Genomic DNA, 22,516 nt, shown 5'->3' on the forward strand with positions numbered 1-22,516 from the left:
CTAGAAAAGCTGTAGAGGATGATGTAGAACAAGAGGCCAATAGAAGTTGAATTCCGAGCAATGCTGATGCGCCTAAACTAGCCCAACCATCCTGCTCCAGCCACGCTGAGCATGTGGCTCATGAGAGGACTAAGGGAGAAGCTCCAAATGGCAGTGGCCTCATACGACTTGGAATCCCTTACATTCGAAAAAGTGGTGGCAGGAGGAGGTGCTAGAGCTGAAGGGGTCCAGAAGCAAACAACAAAGACTCCAAGAAGAAGAAGAAGAAAGAGGAAGAAATTACCTCAGAATCGGATTTCGGAGAGGATACCTCTCAGAGTCAGAATCTAGTCAGGAGTCGGATGTCGAAGAGTGAAAGCCCGAGAAAAAGAAAGGCAGGAAGCAGGCAAAGAAGGTTCAAGAAGAACTAAGGACTGCCCTAGCCAAGATTGTTAGAGGACACACAGGATCTGGACTGAGAACAGATATCTGGTGCATGAGGTGCAACAATCAAGGGCACACGAAAGAGGAGTTCCAGTTAAGAAACACACACCAAGTATGCACTATCTATGGAAGGTACAATCACTCTGTAGAGATGTGTTACTATAACACTTAGAATAGGAACCCAAGGGTGGTGGAATAGCAACAGAGCAACAAGCCCCAGCTGTCAACTGGGTTGCCACATGACCTCAAATCAATAAACCTTATGGAAGAGGAGGTAAAATATTTGGAGGAGGTGGAAGATTGCTTCTACTTCAATGGTGTAGAGCATATACAAAATGATTGCCCCCCATATTCCAGTGTCATCATCAGGAACTGCAGGAGGAAAGGCCACAAAGGGAGGCAAACCCAATAGGAAATGATGCAAGTGGTCAATATGATAAAGGTGGACCATGATGCAGGAAAGGAACAAGAGAAGCCACCAGAAGTGATGGCCGTTACAAGATCACTAGTACTTGTTAAGACGCTGACAAGAAAGAATGCCAAGCTGGAATTGGAAAAGAAACCAAAACAATGGGGCAAGGCAGCAAAAGGTCCGAGAAAAGATCACCAAGTTAGTGCAGAGTGCACAAGGAATGGAGGACGATGCAGGAAAGCCTACCCCTGCTGGGAGAGTATCTTGAGGAAAGCCAGGAAAATTTGATCAAGAAAAGAGAAGAGATTGGCACAAGAAAGAAGCCAATACTGAACCACCAAATGGGGCCTGTTATGATCCATGTTATTTGACGAATGATAGTCATGGTCATTTAATATTTGATTTATATATTTTTTTTATGATGCCTATTTCTCATGAACACGTTAGGATTGATTGATGCGATGTCAATTGATTGTTACTACTGACGTGGTTTATGTTTATGAGTTTAGGTGATGAGGTGTGCAAGGGTACCGATTTAGGTGTTGCACAGTGCGAGGGTACCGATTTAGGTGTCGCACGGATGGTGGATTGAGTCGTGGCGTGTGGACAGATCTCATTATTATATTCACAATATTTTGTGACTGTATTATGGCGATTGATATTATTTTGACATCATTGTGATGTGTGTGTGCGCATGTATCAATTTATTGTACAGTGTGCGTGTGAGCACTAGTTGATTTATTTTGTAATGTGCATATGTGCACAAGTTAGATTATTGTATTAGAAAAATTGTGCAAACCTTAGAAGGTTTGAGGACAAAGGTTAATTGAGGACAAAGGCTAATTAAATGGCAAAGTCCAAACATGGATGTATACTTTATTTTTGGCTGAAAGCCTACTTTTGGAATATATCACAAATACCCACGCGAGAAGAAGCCACTCACGTTGGGGGGGAAGATTGCACCCAGTCTTGTGTTGCCTTGTGTTGATGGTGATATTTTTCTTTCTCTTGTCTTATGTTTTGTTATATGCTTTAATTCTCAATTTAATTCAAGTAGTTGTTTTAATATTTGATATATTTTATGAGTTTTTGATTATTCTCTTTAAGAAAATTAAAGGGTCCCCTTTCAGTAGTGGTATCAGAGCTTTGGTGTAATTTAATTTTCTTGAAGGCAGTCAAAAGAGGTGAAAGAGACAAAAACAGAGGTGATTTTGGTAATTTTCTTGAATTTAAATGAAAGAAGAACACGTTTAGGGATTTTTGTTTATGTATGGATGAAATAAAGCTTGTTTTTAACCATTGGATAATCAATCTCCATTAATCTATTACCCAAAGGGTAAAACTAGGTGGAAAACCATTAGTGGGTTTCCCAAAACCATAAAACCACCTTCCTCTTCACTAATCCTCTTCTTAATCTGTCCGTACGGATTGAAAGAGCAAGCAGAGGAGCATGGAGAGCCATAATCAGAATTGTTAAACCTTCCCTTTGCTCAGTTTCTATAATCAAGGGTGGGAGGTGATGGATTTTTCTTAATTTCTCTCAATTAATAAAAGCGCAAAGTCTGTGAGAAATGAGTAAAAGCCATATATATATATATATATAATTTCCAATCTCTCTCTCTCTCCCTCCTTCATACCCGGGCGGCAGCGCGCTACTGCCTTCAACCGACGCCGACGGCCTGCGCATGCTCTATGCGAAATTCAGTAGGCGCTGAATTCTCCCTTTAAAATTCTCTTTTTTTTTTTACTCTAGCGCTCTGCGCTGTCGGACTATTCGTGGGAGAAAAAGAAATTATAAATCTTATAAAAGCTTTAATAAGCTTAATTAAAAGCTTATTAACCAGCATAAAAGCTTTATATATATCTAAGCTTTTGACTAAGCTTTAAAAGCTTTCAAATAAGCTTAAAGCTTTACAAATGAGATCAAAAAAAAATGTTTTACAAACAAAAATATATTTTTTGACTATTCCCATCATATTTTATGGGAAAAGGATCCCATGGACATATAGTTAGTTTGGATTTCTTCTACAGATTTTTTAGAATTTACCTCAAGAGAAATTTTGAGACTTTAGTCAAATTCTTGTGAATAATGTTGTTTTCTAAATCCTCATGAAGTACGAATAATATAAACAGCTTGTTAGTGAAGATATCATTAAAATGTTGCTTTAACCTACGGCTAGTTTTCTAATTTTAAAAAGTCCATGGATTACTTCTTGAAAAATTATGCATTTGTGTACTGAGCTAACCTGGCAGGACTCACATCTAGCTCGACGTTCCATATGAGATAAGAAACTCTATCTTTTCTCTTGTTTTAATTTTTCCTATTTCTTTTAAATGTCAAGAAATGGGTGAATATCCGCACCATCGTACTATTCAGGAACAGCTTGACACCGAAGAGGTTAACGCACTCGACACATTAACCAAAGGTGGAGATATGTGTAAAAAATTTATTTATTATATACAATTTCTTGTTTGCTTTTGTATCTATTTTCTGAATATTCTTTCCTTCTAGACCTAGTTAGAAAACTTTAGCTCCTGAAAAGAATTTTAGATACTGTGATCTAACTAGAAAGATCGAGACAAGATTAGCAAAAGTTATCTTCAAGATCTAGTTGCCCAAATTCAAGTAAAAATGATTGCTAGACATTTCATAGAAGATTAAGACCAATTTGAAAATTCAAGAACCAAGCAAGTTTCTCCAGTCTTTGATTCAAGTTATCAATTGCTTCACCATCGAATTTAGTGATGATGAGAAAAGTAAAGAAATAGCTCTCAAGTGACTAGAAACCAAGCTTAAGTTGTATACCCATCACAATTACGAAGTTTATACCAACTCAAGTAAAGTTTTGTTTAAATTTTCAAGTGTTCTAGTTTAAGATCTATCCAAGTACAAGATTCTTTCTAGACCAAGAATTGCTCTAAGTCAAAGATATATTCAACCACAAGATTTAAACCCCTTAAGAACAAGATTTATTCAAGAATTGCAATTATGATTAATTAAAGACTAATCTCTCAATTTTCGTCTATTCAAGTATTTTTAATCTAAACCAAGATTCATTACTAGTATATCAAGTTTTTGCTATCAACTAGGACGCAAGATGTCTATCTTTTTTCAAGTTTTGATTTCAAGTTTAAGATTAAGCTTAAGATCAAGATCCCCTTTAGATTTCATTGTTTACAAGTAAGATTCACAAATTCAAGAATTATAAACCTATTCAAAGATTATGATTTTTGAATTTAGTTAGACAATTACCAGATTAAGATCAAGAACAAATCCCCAGAATTCATCAAGTTATTGACAGTAATGTAAGTGATTATTTTTCAATCTTAAGTTAATAAGAATTTCCATTTCGACCTAATTCATTTTTTGGAATAAGACTTGTAGTCTAATTTTGGGGATAAAGAAAAGTTATGTCAGAATGAAAGTTTCAGAGGGAATTAGCTACTCCGTCTCAAACTTCTGTTCTTAAGGTAGTGACGTGTGGAATTAATCTATGGTATGGGACATTAGATTGGTTTCACATGGCTACACCAGACGTATCTATGTCTTCTATCTTTCACCAGCGAGCGACGAGTGTTTGTATGTGGAAGGTACCTCTGTGGTATGGGACACTTAGATCCCTTTTACATGCATTCACTTGTTTGGTTTTATTTTCAGAAATTGTTTGATGTGATGATCTTGTCCTCCACTTGTGCCATGAAGCCATCCACTCATTGATTGCGCAACTGAGGATAGTTGATTCCCAACAGGGGGGACTGTTATGATCCATGTTATTTGATGAATGATAGTCATGGTCATTTAATATTTGATTTATATATTTTTTTTATGATGCCTATTTCTCATGAACACGTTAGGATTGATTGATGCGATGTCAATTGATTGTTACTACTGACGTGGTTTATGTTTATGAGTTTAGGTGATGAGGTGTGCAAGGGTACCGATTTAGGTGTTGCACAGTGCGAGGGTACCGATTTAGGTGTCGCACGGATGGTGGATTGAGTCGTGGCGTGTGGACAGATCTCATTATTATATTCACAATATTTTGTGGCTGTATTATATGGCGATTGATATTATTTTGACATCATTGTGATGTGTGTGTGCGCATGTATCAATTTATTGTACAGTGTGCGTGTGAGCACTAGTTGATTTATTTTGTAATGTGCATATGTGCACAAGTTAGATTATTGTATTAGAAAAATTGTGCAAACCTTAGAAGGTTTGAGGACAAAGGTTAATTGAGGACAAAGGCTAATTAAATGGCAAAGTCCAAATATGGATGTGTACTTTATTTTTGGCTGAAAGCCTACTTTTGGAATATATCACAAATACCCACGCGAGAAGAAGCCACTCACGTTGGGGGGGGAAGATTGCACCCAGTCTTGTGTTGCCTTGTGTTTATGGTGATATTTTTCTTTCTCTTGTCTTATGTTTTGTTATATGCTTTAATTCTCAATTTAATTCAAGTAGTTGTTTTAATATTTGATATATTTTATGAGTTTTTGATTATTCTCTTCAAGAAAATTAAAGGGTCCCGTTTCAGTAGGGGCCAATCAGGCTAGAGCAGCAAAAGTGTCCCGAGAGAAGAAAAGAAAGGAAATCTAGAGAAGGTGTCCAAACAGGAACACTCACAACAAGAAGAAGTCAAGAACAAGAAAGAGAAGAAAAGAGAAAGGAAAAAGAATGTACAGAAGTCAAGGCACGCCAGATGATGAGGAGAAAAGCAACAAGGAATACGACTTGTGAGAGTATCTCAACAAGATGAAATTGACAATCACATTGGATCAAATGCTGAATTTGGTTCCCAATTATAGGCAAAAGCTGCTTCACGCTATAGTGCCAAATGAGACTTTGGTACAGATGCTAGCATAGGAACTGGAACATCCTGCAGCAGCTGAATGCAGAAATGCAGAGATAGTCCAGGACTATGATACGTGTCTGTTCCAAAAGTAACCATCAAAATTAGAGGTAAGATAGTGAGACAAAGGTCATTCTGGATGGAGGGTCAAGGTAAATATAAGATCCACAGTTACCGTCTTTGTTCCCTTTGCACCTATCTCACAATCTTTGTATCTCATGTCTGAGCCCCACATGGATGGGTTTTTGGTAACTATGAGGATTGTTTATCATGTGAAACTACACCATTGAAGCGTATGCCCCAGGATCATTGAGTATTTCCAATGGATGAGGCATGCTTAAGAAAGCTACTCACATCGCTTCCATTGTCTTCCCAAGGCCCATGAGAATCTATCACACACACTAGGATGAAGCCTCAGATTAAACACATTTCACCCTAATAATCTCATAACAATAGTCAAAAATATTATAGACATCTTAAGAGAAAGCTTCTTTATGTATTCTCCATAAACACACTTACACCCCGATACTCTCAAAACAAGAATTAGAAAGAGAAGTATCTTAATTTGTGAAAACCATGCACCAATCCCTTATTCATGGCCACTCTCCACACCTTGGCATTATGTGCTCACTTTCTACACTAGCCTCACTTGAGTTTACATCTACATACTTTGTGGTTGGGGTAACGTAGCTCTCGTGTATGAAGTTGCACGATATAGACATGAGTTGTTACTTAAATTCAGACACATCCTTAGAGTATATGAGTTTCATCCTTAGAGAGAAATCCTTAGAGAGAAGTACCTGTTTCGCCAGCAAAACAGGTCGAAGTGGTGTTTTGTGTGTGTGTGGAAGAGAGAGAGAGAGAGAGAGAGAGAGAGAGAGAGAGAGAGAGAGAGACTAAAGCATTTATATGGATCTATGGCTCGTACAATCTAGAGTCTTGGGTTAATGACAAGGTTAGAAGAGAAGGATTGGCCTCACAAGAAATCTCAGAAGAGAGAGAGAGAGAGAGAGATGCCTTTGGACTTGTTTCATTGGCGAAACATATCCTAAGTGGTGTTTTGTGTGTTGTGTGTGTTTTATGTTTTGTGTGTGCTTGTGAGGATGCACCTTCACAAGGTGCTATATCAAAAGCACATTTTGGTAAAGACGTGATACCGGCGATGCTCTGATTTGTGAGCGAATTCACCCTCTCCAAGGGCCTTCCCAATATATGTCCGAGTGGGCATGTATGCACATCATGCTTATAATTTTGTGAATGACATCTAGCAAGATGGTTTAATAAATTACCTAGTAGATTAGCAGCCACGACCTCAACAAAGAGGAGATAAACTGTAGTAGGCTATGAGAACAAGTGCAATTGTTTAGTAAAGATAGGAGGGGGTTTAAAGGAGTTGTGTGTATGGAAGAGAGAGAGAAATGCAAATGGACATATTTTTCTAGAGAGAAGTGAAGTTAAGGGCTACGCTTACAAACATGGACAAGAAAGTTCAGACTAGCGGGTATGGTGGAGCCTATGGGCTTGAAGCTGGATACTCCTTCGTACCGTCTTTTGCCGATGGATAATGCCACAGGGCAGATTGGTTTTGCTATTGCTGGGTGTGCCTTATGGTGCCCCCATGAATGCATACATGGCTGGCTGCACACCGTGGTGATAAACCTCATTTTCGTACATGAGGTGATCACTTGATGTAGGTGGCGTGCAACAAACAGGATACCCCTTGAACACTGACAGAAGCGACGCAGAATACACATTCACATGCACAATTGATAATCTTGGCCATATGTGTCTCCTCCGATGCCATGGAACATCTCCGCATTATTTTTCTAGTGAAACAGGTCTTGAGGGGTATTTTGTGTGTGTGGAAGCCATATATATATATAGAGAGAGAGAGAGAGAGAGAGAGAGAGATGCAATTGGAGAAATTCATGATAAAAATGTGAGACAAGGGTTGGGCAATATTCTTGTGGACATGTATGCCAAGTCTGGTTGAGGAGTTGTGTGTGTGGAAGAGAGAGAGAAATGCAAATGGACTTGTTTCGCTAACAGCTCCTAAGAGGTATTGTGTGTGTGTGTGTGGAAGCCACTGAGAGAGAGAGAGAGAGAGATGCAATCGAACAAATTCATGACAAAATTGTGAGATAATACTGTATGGGAAATGCTCTTATGGACATGTATGGACATGTAGGCCAAGTGTGATTGAGGAGTTATGTCTCTGGAAGAGAGAGAGAGAGAGAGAGAGAAATCAAGCAAGCTTGACAAGTCCTAAGAGGTATTTTGTGTGTGTGTGGAAGCCACTAAGTAGGATTAAGTGTGAGTTTTGGGGTCTCGTTTTGCACTTGCGAAAATGCCTCCGGGCTTGTTTCGCTAGCGAAACAAGTCATAAGGGTTTTTTTTGTGTGTGTGTTTTGTGTTTTTGTGTGTTTTTTTGTTTTTTGTTTTTTTTTTACCAAGGCAAAGCTCAAGACTCCAATGAGAATATGAGTAGATTTACCTACCTCCATGTTTTTACTCTCCTCCCAAAAATTACATACTCATATATGACAGTTTTTGGAATACTTGTCCAAAATGATAGTATGAGAATGTTGGACATTTGCCATATCTACTATAAGATTGGTCAAGGTGGAGGGTGAAGTCGGCAAGGAGAAACTACTCATGACTAGCAATGGCTTGATATTATCTATGATTTGATGGTATCTGGGATTTTTTGAGGAGATATGTGGTGTCATTGAGAGAGAGAGAGAGAGAGAGAGAGAGAGAGAGAGAGAGAGACTGATATCTCACCTATTTCACTAGTAAAACAGGTGTAGATGGGGGTCGTGAGGTGGGAGGTGGTGTGAAGCTGAGTTGAAGTAGCAGGAGAGGGAGGTCGATGTTGGTGGCCGGGAGTTGAAGCAGTGGAAGGTGGGAGATGACGAGAGATGAGGAGAGGGTTTGGCCGAGAGATGGGCTAGCTAGTGGTCACACTCTAGTCGATCGAGGTAGAAGAGAAAGAGGTTGATGTGGAGCTAGAGGTGAAAGCTAGCATGGCCAGCTAATGGGAATGTCGCCACTAGCTAGAGGGAGAGTAGGAGGTGTTGCCTAAGAGAAGCAAGAGGTGGGGGGGGTCATGAGTTGAAGCAAGAGGGTTTATATTAAATTTCGGGGTGCCACGATACGTGGTACCCTACGGGCCCCAGCACGAGCGGTCACCTAGCTAGTGACCGCCTCGGTCTAGACTGTGATGCAAAAGGGGGTATAGACCGTGGTGCAAAAGGGGTATAGACACATGTTCGTATGTCCGTGCATTTGCTAGGATTCAAACCCAGGTCCCTGCCAAGGGAGGCAAAGCATCTATCCACTGTACCACGCGCACACTCATAATATAAACACATGTCCATAACATGTTATGGACACATGTCTATAGATGGGCCTGTCACCGGTCATTGACCGGGTGACCGGACCCGCGGATGGGTAGTTGGCGAGAGGGGGAGGTCAATGGAGGCTCAGAGTTGTAGCCGTGGGAGGTGAGGGTCGTGAGTTGAAGCAACAGGAGATAAGGAGAGGGTTTGGCCAAGAGATGGGCTAGTGGTGGGGCTAAGGAGAGGGTTTGGCCAAGAGATGGGCTAGTGGTGGGGCTGCACTCTAGTCGCCCAGCAGGAGAGGAGGAGGTTGACATTGAACTAGAGAAGATGGGCTGGTGGTGGGGTCGGCGCGGGAGAGCAGCGAGAGGAGATGGGTGACAAGGGGAAGGGGTGGAAGACGTGCAGGCCATCTTTGCTGTGAGGCTGGTGACGGTGGTCCCGCGACGAGAGGTCGTGAAGGCCATCTTTGCTGTGAGTTGACAAGAGGCGGGTGACGGTGGTCCCGAGACGGGAGGTCGTGAGGAAGCAGGTCAGTGGAATCATGAGATGGGAGACAAAAGCCAGGTCAAGAGGAGAGCGATACCTTACCTGTTTTGACAAGTTAAATTGTTTGGTATTGCTTACAAGTTAAATTGTTTGCTTTAGTATTACTTTTATGGCTTGCATGTCTTTTGTACTCTATGTTCCAATCTGCTAGAAAACAAGTGCTTTGTTCTTATCCCTTACACTCTGGTGTCAGATAACAAGGTCAAGAAAAGTGCTATAGTAGAGCTGCACAGAATAAGAGAAGAACCAGGAGAAAAAAGCAAATTTCTGGGGCCGTTAGGGCTATTACTGTGGAGCAAGAGTGTGGAGTCAATATTAGATAATTTGGAAAAAATCTCATATTTTGGGAATCAATCACTCCATTAAATTTTGGATATATCTTGAACATGGCAACTCAAAATTTGTCAAAGATTGTAGATCTAGATTCTACTCTTCAAGATCATTCCAATGATATGTCACATGACGGGGTTTTGATAAAATTTTGGATAAGTTCAGGTAGTCAACCCTGGAGTAGTGGTCCCTTTGATTCCTCTTTGTTGATGCCTTGTTAACTCTATTGTGAGTTAGCTAAGAAAGGATTTGTCTCTTTTGAAACGAGCCTTAGAGAAGGAGGGATACAGTACAACGAAATGATCATTTATTTTGTTTGTTTCAAAACCAGTTAAGACCTCCACTAAGGTGAAAGATGATATTAAGGGTAGTTGGGATAGGCATTGGAGAGCAATTAATGATGAATTTAAGCAAGAGATACAAGGTAATGAATAATGGGCTTTCTTGTCTAACAAAATGTTTATGTCTAGGAGGGAAATCATAGAATGACATCATGATTGCAGTGTATAAAGGAGTCATTTGAGCATGACAAAATACAACACATAAGGGTCCTTTCTTAGTTCATCTCAATGGATTCCGTTTGATGAGATGCAATGGAATCCACTAACAAGGCACAACACATAAGGGTCCTCTCTTAGTTCATCTTAGTGGATGCCATTGATGAGATGCAACTTGTGGCTGCATTGCAAAGATTCAATATGTAAGTTGTTTGAATATTAAAATGGTTTTGTGGCAGCATTACAAAGATTCAATATATAAGTTGTTTGAATATGAAAATGGTTTTGTTCAACTAGAATCTATCATGTGTCTAACATGTGCATATATTTGTATTGTCTATTTGTGAATGAGGAGGCCATTGTGGTCACTAACCTCAAAGATTACTTGTTCCATGTCAATACCCTTGTTGCATGCAATTGTAGTCCTTTTATAGAGAATTTTATAGAGGAGGAGAAAAAGAGTATGATGCAACCCGTCAAAGAGAGATTACACTAGGGAGGAAAGTTTGGTAACCTTTGACCCAATCCATCTTGGGCAAGATGGTCTTCATGGTCAATGCCTTTTCTCTTCTTTGTTTATACTTTTATGCATTGGATGCAAATCTAAGAGTGAGAAAGAGATTGTGGCTAGGGTAAATAGAATGTAGAGTTTGAGGCACAATGTAAGAAGCTTCCATCAACCATGTCTAAGGAGGTGGCAAGACTCCAAGATTGTACAAATCAAGAAGATAGTTAATGCAACTTTTCAAGCGGAGAATGGCATAGGTGGAATCTCCTACTCTTGCACATAGATACAATTTCTTTGTAATATTTCTCTCTTTGCTTTATTTCACATGCTTTTGTGTGTTGTATAGATGCTATCAATTGTGAATCATGTGCATGGTCCTCCCCTGAGTGGTTCGAAACATTCTGGGAGCTTCCATTTGAGAACCCATCAGCCAAGATTAGTGAGGCCAAGCTCTACCAAGTTTCCATTGTGTATTGCTCAAGAGTTGTACACTACAACTATCTTCCACCATGAGAATGACACCGCATGGCAACATTGTGCTTTCTGATTGGGAGAGGAAGCAATGTCCTTGGTGGATAGATATGGCTCAAAGGACATGCATAGAGGAGGAGAGGACCTTCTTTGAGAGTCATATAAAGGGGGAGTGTAGGTCATATTCAGGATCCACAGGAAATTTAGATGATGAACAAAGATGGAAAATAGAGGAAGAACAAAGAAAGATTATAGAGCAGCAGAGGGCTGAAGCTGAAATGGGGGACAAGGATACATTGAAGAGAGGCGGGCGGCTAAAGAATTCGCAATAACATTGAGATTATGGCTAAAATTTTAGAGATGGTTAAGATTAAGAGCATGCCATGTTTTTGTGGTGCCAATACAGTGCTTAAAATCATTCTTTTACCATTTTCCTAGGTATGAAATTTAATGTCCCCGAGCCATCTCAGTTGTTGGGTCTCACAATGCTTAACATCATTCTTTTACCATTTTATGCTCTAGTTTTTAGATTATGGGTTAATCATAGATGTCTATCTTTTGATCACTTTTTTGCTATTGTGATATTAGTGCTCCTAGGTTGGACTTGGATTAACCTTGTATGTTTGGGATTTCTATTTGGATTGAGACCCATTGGTGCATTGTGCGTGGTGCATTGTGCGTTATGGATTAAAATTGTGATTGAGATCCATCGGTGTGTGTGTCTTTATGAGATGGATTATTTTGTTTACAAGTGCTATGCTCTTGATCTCAGCTTTTTTGTGGCATTGTTGTGCGCTACATATAATATCAACTTTCTCGCATGATATATACGTGGTGTATTCTTCTTAGCATATTAAATGCAAACATTCTTAGTGATGGTTTACTTTTGGCATTATGCAACTAGTGTTTTGATGAAGGGAAGTCTTGTTTGGTTCATGTCATTATTTGGGGTCATTATGAAAGGTTTAGATATATTGTTGACAAGATCTACTTGTGTATGTTGTTAGGTTTAGTGGATCATGAGCATTCCTAGATACCATAGCCAGCTAATAGGATGTTTTTTTCCCTGTTCTCCACCCTAGTCAAAGCATTTGTGTAGTGGGCATCCATTTAACAAGTCAAAATCATTGTCATTCAACAATTATTTTTTATCACAGTTGAAGGGCCTTAGCATAGGGACCTAATAGCCTTATTTCCAAACAAAATGTAAATGAAGCATTTAGAAGTGCAAAAAACCTACTGCTTAAATGCCCACTCAAACATTACGCAATCTTCTATTTGTAATAGTCAATATGGTGATGCTAAGCCAAGCTTAATTATAAAGGTAGGGTGTTTTCCCAAGAAACATGGTTAGGTAGACATTATCTTCAAGGCTTATTCAAAGCGGCATAGCTCAAAGGTTTTGACTCATGGCTCCAAAGGATTGGCTCAGAGAATGTACATACTCATCCTAAGCTTATTTAGAAGAGTGTCCATGGTTGCTAGAATGTGAATCCAATCCTTGGAGTTGGCAAGCTCTGGGAGGGGCTCGTATTCTTTGTCCTCATTTTCACCATTCAACATCAATTGACATGGTGTGAGATTTTGTAAATTCAGTGATTATCTAAGAGAACATGGGATAAAGAGGTGTTAACCACATTGGTGAACATTACTCCAAAAAGTGTTGCAACATCTTCAAGCCATATTTTTATACCGTGTAATGTGCAAAAGATGGGTCACTAGTTCCGATCTCTAAAACCAAAAGAAAAGGCTAATTTTAACACCCTTAAGACTACTTTCACAATTGGATACTCCTGCTAGGGAACCAGATGGAACCCAGACAATCAACTTTACTATGTCAAACATCAAGAGAAAGAATTGATCAAATACTACATCAACAGAGTGAGATACCTTTACTCTCGATGCTCTAACAATGATAAATTCTCTAACAAACAATTAAATGGGAGATCCCTAAAAGAAATACTCGATTCAACCTTGCACAATGCCTTGTACTTAGAAAAGCATGAAAACTTTGAGCCATTCTATAGAAGTGCCATAAACTTTGATAATAACTTCATGGGAACTCCTTCAAGGAATATCCCCAAAGGAACCCCTTGTGAACCCTCCTTTGGCTCAGTACCTTCAAAGGTCAGCGAAAAAGGACAAGAGCCACCCTACACACCAGGAATAGATGACCTAGTGGCCATGCTCATACGGCAAATTACTGACCCATGTATGTGAGTTGGTCTGGTGTTCAATATGTCGTGCCAACCGCACAAGCATGGAATGCCCCCACCTAAGACCAAGACAAGGAGGAATCTAGTGTGCATACACTCTACATGAGGATGGGAAACCATGATACTACCCATTGCTACAAGGGTTAACCTCAGAGGCAAAAATAGTTGCACCAACTCCCCCCATAGCTCCACCAGCAAGCCTCTTGCTTGCTAATGCACCTCACCTAGGGAAGTATGTGCCTCAAATGGGAGTTCTAAGAGTTTCATAATTACCCTTGTGCTGCCTCCAATATTACCACAATAACCAACCATTAAAAAACACATAAGTGAGCAAGTGGTTTGCTTATGGAGAGGGTGTGGCGTTGTGTAGCCCTGATGATGAAGAGAAACTAAAGAACGCAACATTGTTGCAAGGCTCAGAGAGAAATAGCACTTCTAGTTGGAGAAAACAAGAGAGCCACGTGGATGGAGACACCGCGGCATGAGCAAGCTAGAAAGCACCGATGTGGAGACTGGATGACTAGATAAGCTAGCATATGAAGAGAAGCTGCCCAACTGGTGTAGGACAACGAGCCATGGCTTGGGAACAAAATGTTGCTCTTTAGAAGGGAAAAACGAGCCATGGCTTGGGAACAAAATGTTGCTCTTTAGAAGGGAAAAACGTAGAAATGATATCAAGACCAAAAAAAAAACACAGAGGACTAAAATGGTGTGGGCACAACAACGAGTGACAGCTTGGGTAGAAAATGGTGCTCTTTAGAAGGGCAAAATCCATTAATGATCAACAAAGAGGACATAGAATACCTCAAAATGGTGTTGTTGAAAATCAATGTTCCACCCTCATCATCATTGTGACTATATGTTTCTCTATTTTATAAAGCCCCTTGTATGAGTAATATTTATTGTGTTGAGTACATTCCTAGTTTAGCCATTTGTGGATGGGTGGTTAGGTGTGTCGATGATGCCATCAATTTGTCACTTTAACTTTCAACAATAATTTAGTATTATTCACCATCTCTCTCTTACAACAAGTTCCTTTATTTTGTGATCACTCTGTTGTGCTATATTTTCTTACAAATATTTTTAAATAAATACTTACAACATAATCAAACCAATTTCATCCAATTGATACAAAGTATGAAAATTAATATTGTTAATAATAATGTTTTTTATTTTTTTGGAATACAACCTATCTGTAAATATAAATATTGTGATATCAAATGCCTTATTTTTACTAAGATGAAATGTATTTCTTACACTCATTATAGACATAATTTAATCAAAATTTATTTTTTTTTATCATTTTCTCTTTTTTTGCAAAATTCATATTTTTAAACCCAAAAAGCATACCAAAGTGTTTGCATTTTATTGAAAGTACATAAGGTTATAAATTTTATGTCGTTGTTTATAATTGTTTAGCCTTCTAAGCTAGGTTTCTCATTTTGTGACCTTAATATACATGACTTAGGAATCTTAAGAGCACTTCCAATACATGACTTCAGAGCATCTTAACGTACATGACTTGGGAGCATCTTACCATACATGACTTGGGAGCATCTTAAGAGAACTTACAATATAGATGTGATGGATTATCATCCTATTCTTTGAAAAACAAGGTGGTTTAGAAGACTAAGATGTGTTTCAACACTTCAAAGGTTAAAGGTAAAAGAGACCTGATAGAGTGAGGATGGAACATGTTCACATCGACTCTAATAGTAGGCTTGAATTTGGCAATAAACTTTTGATTTTTTCTCTTACTAACTTTTTTTTTACTATCCTTAGGCCTAAGATCTTCTCGTAGTTACCTTCACGACCTACATGTGCTCTCCCAAACGCACTTTTTTATCCACCCATAGAGGCGATGCCGTCGAGGAAGCACCTAGTGGGGTTTTGAACCCATGACCTCGAGGTCCTAGTCAAACACCTTCACCACTTAAGCTATCATCTCATTGACTCTTTCTCACTAACTTTTTCAACAACTAATTGGACTTGAAGCAATAATTGCCAAAACTTGTCTTTATACACCGACATATTTTCTTTCTCTACTTAATGCAAGCCCATTTTCCTGCTTTGTCCTTGAAATGATAAGGCAAGAAATTTACTTTTGGAATTCTTTCCAAGTTTTAGGCATACGCATGCCTTTCTTAATGCCATTCCACCAAAAAGTGATGACCTCCACTAGCAACTTTATCTTATTCCACTAGAAAACCAATCAATAATTACTAGTGATGTAAGTACCCAAGGTGTTACTTTTAAGTAGGCCCCTTATTAATAGGTCAAAATAGCTAAGGTTGCAATCACCAATGTGATTACTAAAATTATTTAACATTTTAAATATGAAATAACCCATAATATTAATTTAATCTAGTACGGTGTAAAGATAAATTAGGGATCCTAAAGATATCTAAGAGGAAAATCCAATGACAAGTAAAAATTAAAATAGTTGTAAGACATTGTTTTGTGTATATGTTCTTATATAAGGTTTCATGCTTTATATATTGAAGTTCCTTTATTATCAAATATAAAATGCACACCATAATTTTTTTAAAGCTAGAGATCATAACTATAGTTCAAACACTTATGTGAAACTTAAAAGAGTATACGTAGAACATCTATAATGTATAACATAAAGAATCATACATTGAACCTAACATGTTAGAAACTTACTATCTAAAACAATTACATGGCTTTCTACTTTCTCACTTTCACATAGGTGCACACATTTGAATATTTAATTTTATACATCCACATGTGTCTACATTACCACATGGATACGGATTTGATAAGGTAAGTGCTTTCACATAGTAGAAAACCCATCAACAAAATGACATGGCCTTTGCAATGCACATGATGTTTCATTGTCTAAACATATGATCAATGTACATGATTTAAAAAAGCTAATTATCTTTTCTAAAGTGAATTTGATACTATGTGAATTTAAAGTGTGAAAATAATTATCACAAACTTTATTAACATTTAAACTTATTTTTAAATAAAAACTTTACGACGTTAAAATTGTGATTGAATCCATAAAAAAGCAAGCATTCAAGAATAAAGAATGTGATGTATTAACAATCAAGAACACTATTAATCAAACATTTAGTAAATCATAGATTGAATGCATGTGACAAACTTGAGGATTTTAGCCATAAAGCACTTATGATGAAGAACACAAAGGTTTACATGTGACAAACTTGACATTTAGCCACCATAAAGAGATTATGAAGCACACAATGTTTTATTGTTTGTTGATGTTTACTTAAATTCCTCTACTTCAAGAAAGGGGAAATGTACTACATTCACATGCATGTTGTTATGGAGTTGATTAACAATTTCACAAGGATATATCTTTTGCAATGTTTCAAAAGTGACCATCAACATAATAAAAATATTTTTTTAAAGTCCATCCTTTAGTTGCAACATTAATGACTTACACTTGCACATGCTATGAATGAAAGATCACACAATCAAAATCTTATGATTTTTTATATTGATTTTGCCATATAAAGATATTTCATTTCTCATGCTTGTGATGGCCTAAGTGTTATAATACTTGTAATTGTCAAAAGGTGGGTAAAGTAAGGAAGGTGGGTAAAAGAAGGAGGGTGGGGCACTAATATTATGAACATGAACTGAAGTAGAAAATGAAAATAGTAGTTTAGACTACCACTCAAAAGGTGGGTAAAATAAGGCAGGTGGGTAAAGTAAGAAAGGTGGGTAAAAGGAGAAAGGTGGGGCACTAATATTGTTAGAACATGAATTGAGGTAGAAAATGAAAATAGTAGTTTAGACTACCACTCAAAATATAATATTATATGAAAATGATAGTAGTAGAAGATATGGAAGACTTTGTGGGCGATCTTTACATGACTTTAATGCAAACCATGATCTTTTTTAAAAGGAAATTTTGAAATGCAAGTGCATTTTAAGACACTCTCTCTCTCTCTCTCTCTCTCTCTCTATCTCTCACACACACACACAACCATACATTATCATGACGTATAACCTTGGATGCCACAATACGATGGATCCAACGGGATTTGAACATGTGACATCATGGGAGGAAGCAAGGAAAGAATATTCATATTTATGCAAACATGGGTGCCCACAAAATTAAGATATGTTATACTCTTTAAGTTGATCAATCACCTAATAAAACTCCTCCATTTACAAAACTATGATGCAAGTTACAAGCACTTGCATGGAAAAATGGTAAGTATGAGGGTCATCCAATGTGGAATGGTGTTAATGCTTATGTTCCTACAAATATCACAATTCAAGTTAGTTTCAACTAGAAAACTCCTCCACACAGACGGTAATACGAATACAAAGAATCACAATCATACAAAGGGTGTTTGTAATAAAAACTTTAAGAATGAATCACAATTATACAATGAACACTTGTATCAAACAATACAAAGAATGGATCACAAACACTTGTATCAAATAATACAAAGAATCATAGATTGAATGTGTTATGCTATTTACATTTTATATCTTGTATTGGTATATTACTTGTTGACATTCACTTAGATGTGTACACCACGAATTGACGGTACTTTAGTGCATTCATTCACATGCATACATATGACTTGTTGGCATTCACTTAGATGTGTACAGACCAAGAATTGATGGTAATTTTGTGCATTCACATGCATGGATATTACTTGTTGGGATTCAGTTAGATGTGTACACACCGAGAATTGATGGTAATTTAGTGCTTTCACATGCATTCATTTTATGGCATTGATGCAACAAGACGGGAAGAGAATCAAGGTTGCATAAATGTTTCAAAACCTCGGGTACATTAAGGGTTAATCTTACATATTCACTTCGGCACATTAATTAAGTGGGGTAGAAAACAAGAAAGACCGAATGCTCAAACATTGACAATTGAATTGATGGGCAACAAAAGAGATTCGGTGGGGGGCCGAGGGTGACTTGTGTTGCAACATCCTTCACATGTGAACACTTCTTCTTTTTTTTTTGGAGACAATGGTGTGGGGTGAGTGTTTGAACATTGGTGTTGCACATCTTCAATACTAGATCTTACACCTACTACTGGAGCTGGAGCCCACTAGTGTATGGATCTTGATGACTATTCTCAAGGACCCGTCTCCAACTACAAAATTTGTTTTTATGAGATTTACAAAGAATCATAGCTTATACAAGGGTGGTAAAAGTGTGGGTGAAGGCAATGTGAAACGAGTGGGTAGGTGGGCGGGTGGGTGGGTGGGCGCGTTTGAAGGGAAATGTGAAACGAGAAATGTAGTGGGAGTCAGAGTTCAATGGTCACGTGAGGGGAGCGGACATTATTGTTGTTGGCTTGGGCGGAGCGGTAGGGCGTTTCGTCACCAACCCCATACATACCACCACCTCCTCCGCCACCGTAAACACCATGTCGAGTGTCGTCGTACTTCTCTCCGTCACCCCAGAGGGCATAGGCCTCCTCGCCGTGGGCTGCGTCGTCGCCTATCAACAAATGCTCTTCATGCATTCTCAACGGCACAATAAGCTTTATGACCAGCAAGATTACTGTCGTGGAAACCGTGTTCCAGCCCACTATAAACATAGCTCCGGCAATCTGTTTGCCTAGCTGTTTGCCGCCCTCGCCGCCGTAGAAGGCCCCCCGCGAGAACGTCACCGGCAGGAAATATGAGCACAGAGTGGGCTCGGCAAAGAGGCCCGTCAGTATCCCGCCCAGTATGCCGGCCACTGCGTGAGTGTGAAACACTCCAAGAGTATCGTCTACCTTCTGCAGGAGCCGAGACCTCTTGTGCACCACCATCATAGTGAACCATGGAACGCTGCCGGAAAGGATGCCCATGATGATGGCGGCCCAACCTTGCACGACACCTGCACAAGCATCAAAGTTCCGGCAATGGTGAGAAGTCCCTCAATCCAAAAACAAAACTCGAGCGATCAGAATTGCAGTCGTAATATCACAAACCTGCAGCAGGAGTGATGCAAACGAGGCCGGTAATCATGCCTTGGACAGCACCTATGACAGACGGTTTCTTGAAGAAGATAACGTCCAGACTGGTCCACACGAGAAGGCTAGCAGCGGCGCAGATGTTGGTGTTGAGAACAGCCATGGAGGAGTCGATGTTGGCCGAGTAAGGGTCCCCCCCATTGAACCCAGCCCACCCTAGCCATAGCAAGCCTGCTCCGGCCAGCATTAGCAGTATATTGTTTGGAGGAAACCTCTCCCTATCCTTGGTTAACCTAGGCCCAACCTGTGCACACAACCATCGCCCTGTTAATACACATGGTTAATGGACAATTTAGCCATAATAACCATCTCTAGTTAGCATATGATTGCATACTCTCTCCTATAAGTGCACGATCTACTTATGCTTACAAAAATTTGCTTTGTTTTAAGCCCAAATTAGCATCAAACTATCAATAACACCCTATTAAAAAACTATAAACTAACCTAGCTACTCACAACCTGCACACACAACAGTCACCCTGTTAATACACATGATTAGTGCACAATTTAGCCATAATTACCATCCGTAAGTCAACATGTGATAACATACTACCTCTCCTATTATTAGTGCACAATTAAATCATACTTACAAAGATCAACATATAATTTCTAGCCTAAAACAGTATCAAGCTGTAAACTAAACCGAGCACTAACATGCATACAACAATTAGCCTATTAATGCACATGATTACTGCTCAATTTAAGCATAGTTACCATCATATGATTCCATACTTCCTCTCCTCTTAGTGCACAATTTTATCATACTTACAAAGATCAACATAATTAAAGAAAAAACCCAACATTTACCCAATAAGCAGCCACAAAACCAGCCGTTCCTGCCGATACATGGATGACATAGCCACCAGAATAGTCTATCACACCCCATTGGAAGAGAAACCCTCCTCCCCACAGACTAAAAGCTCCCACAGTGTAGGAGAAAGTAAGCCAGAGGGGCACAAAAAGCATCCAAGCAAGTATATTCATTCTTCCCAATAGAGAGCCGGCAATCAAAATCAGAGTAATTGCAGCAAACACTCCTTGGAAGTAGACCATGGTGGCCATGGGGTAGAAAGGGGTGATTTCTGCAGTTTCCAAAACCCCATTCTTGTGAAAATGTGCTGTTTCTGGTAAGGCTGCCTGGCCAACCAAATAGAGTTGATCAAGGGCAGGACCAGCCTTTCCCCAAAAGGGCAAAAGCTTGTGCCCAAAGGCCATCTTGTATGCCCATATGACCCAACATATGAGGACTGCTGCAAAGGCATAGAAAGCCATGAAGGCTGAATTCACTGCCCACTTCTTCTTCACTATGCTCCCATACAGTATCACTAGTCCGGGCATGCTTTGGATGCCCACCAGTGTGGCTGCTGTCATCTGCCATGCATTGTCCCCTTTGTTTAACCAGTCGGGGACTACCCCTCCTGTGTTGTTGTATGCACTCGGGACTCCTGACATGGTGGTGTACTGATCCTTGGCTGTGTCCTAGGTAATGTCTTCAACGGTGTTGATGATGAGATCCTCTCCTGTATATAGATGAAAAGCCTCTCCAATTGAAGGGTTGAGATTCAAAATGAGCACTCTGGTGTGAACTAAGGGCTCCCAAATCGCATGAGCTAGTTAAAACAAGGGAGGTGCCATAGATCCAATGACCTCTGTGGCAACCGTGGGTCTTCTCTACAAAGAAGTAATCTAGCCTGCACGGCTTAATTAATACTGATTCCGATTAAGGATTCCATCAGAAAGCAAGAGAGAGAAATAGGTGGAATCAAAGCGTGGCTAGGAAAGCAACGAGAGTACAAAGTTAATATAATTAAAGCTACCGTACTTAGCTGTATACACTGTACAGCTTGTTGATCACACGCAATTGTTGTTTTCTATGATTCGACCCATGTGGTGTGTTAATGTACCACGGATTAATCAACCTTAGGCTACCGCTTTAAGTGTGCTAAAGTCTACGAAGCTTTTTTGACTTGAGAGTCGAAAAAGCAATACTCAGAATACGGCGCAGGCGGAGGCCGGTTACCCGGTTGTCTGCACGTCATTGTCCGCAGTTTTTTGGCGTGTTAGCTGAGCGAACTTGCTACTTGCTCTTGCTAGGGTAACTTACACGATGGCCGGCTACCGGTAAACCGGTAAGAAAGACGGCATCTGCATGCAATCTTTTCATGATACAAACTTTATTAGTTTTCAAACTCCGAAGACTTTTTGGTGCCCGGTCCTGGACAGCGTTTATTTTTGCAAGTGGGGCCTTTTGGAAGGTCTTTTTTAAAGCAATAATAATTATATATTTATAATTATTATTGTTTATATTTATATTTATTTTTGCCGGTGACCTCGAAGGTTCTTTTTTTGGAAACAATAATAATTATATATTTATATCTACAGGGCAAAAACAGCCATTTACAATAAGTCTTTTTATGCCATTACTCCATTCACAGCTATTCCAGGTCCCTCTTGAGAAGATCACATATTAAATCCTCCTCCCAAACAAAAGAAGACATTTCCCAAGATATGTGGAAGCCCAACTGCATAAAAGCAATCAACATAATATCAAAAGTGATAAAAGCAATCAACATAATATCAAAAGTGAATCCCTCAGGGTCTTGCTCTTCAAAATTATCCCCTTTAGTCCACATACCTTCACCATTGATCTCTTGCCCACCATAGGGTTTTCAATTAAGAAGGTCTATGGGAAATTGAAGAAGGGTAATTTTTGTAATGTTCCCTTCAACATATAAGCTAATGGAAATGTTACCTTTCAATGATATTTTACAGCTTTTTCCATAAACATATTAAAGATTTGAATCAGAACTAACCATAGTTTTCAAAACAGAACCAATAATTTTTAAGCATATGTGTACCTTAAAAATTGACTAAAATCGTGATATAAAATATGCATTTACAATTTATATATATATAATATA

At 39.0% G+C, this 22,516-nt stretch overlaps 1 protein-coding gene across 1 annotated transcript; it reads right to left on the minus strand.

The window, feature by feature from the left end:
• Positions 1 to 18,380: 18,380 nt before the first annotated feature.
• Positions 18,381 to 21,370, minus strand: LOC147622736 (ammonium transporter 3 member 2-like). Its single transcript, XM_086822360.1, has 3 exons — positions 20,403 to 21,370; positions 19,554 to 19,839; positions 18,381 to 19,459 (listed from the first exon to the last, which is right to left on the minus strand). The coding sequence occupies exons 1-3, from the start codon at positions 21,045 to 21,047 to the stop codon at positions 18,882 to 18,884; spliced, it is 1,509 nt and encodes a 502-aa protein (XP_086678486.1). The 5' UTR covers positions 21,048 to 21,370; the 3' UTR covers positions 18,381 to 18,881.
• Positions 21,371 to 22,516: the final 1,146 nt, after the last annotated feature.

Source organism: Cibotium barometz, chromosome 28 (assembly GCF_041138505.1).
Source record: "Cibotium barometz isolate CiBa-2024 chromosome 28, ASM4113850v1, whole genome shotgun sequence".
In the NCBI taxonomy this organism is placed as follows: domain Eukaryota; kingdom Viridiplantae; phylum Streptophyta; class Polypodiopsida; order Cyatheales; family Cibotiaceae; genus Cibotium; species Cibotium barometz.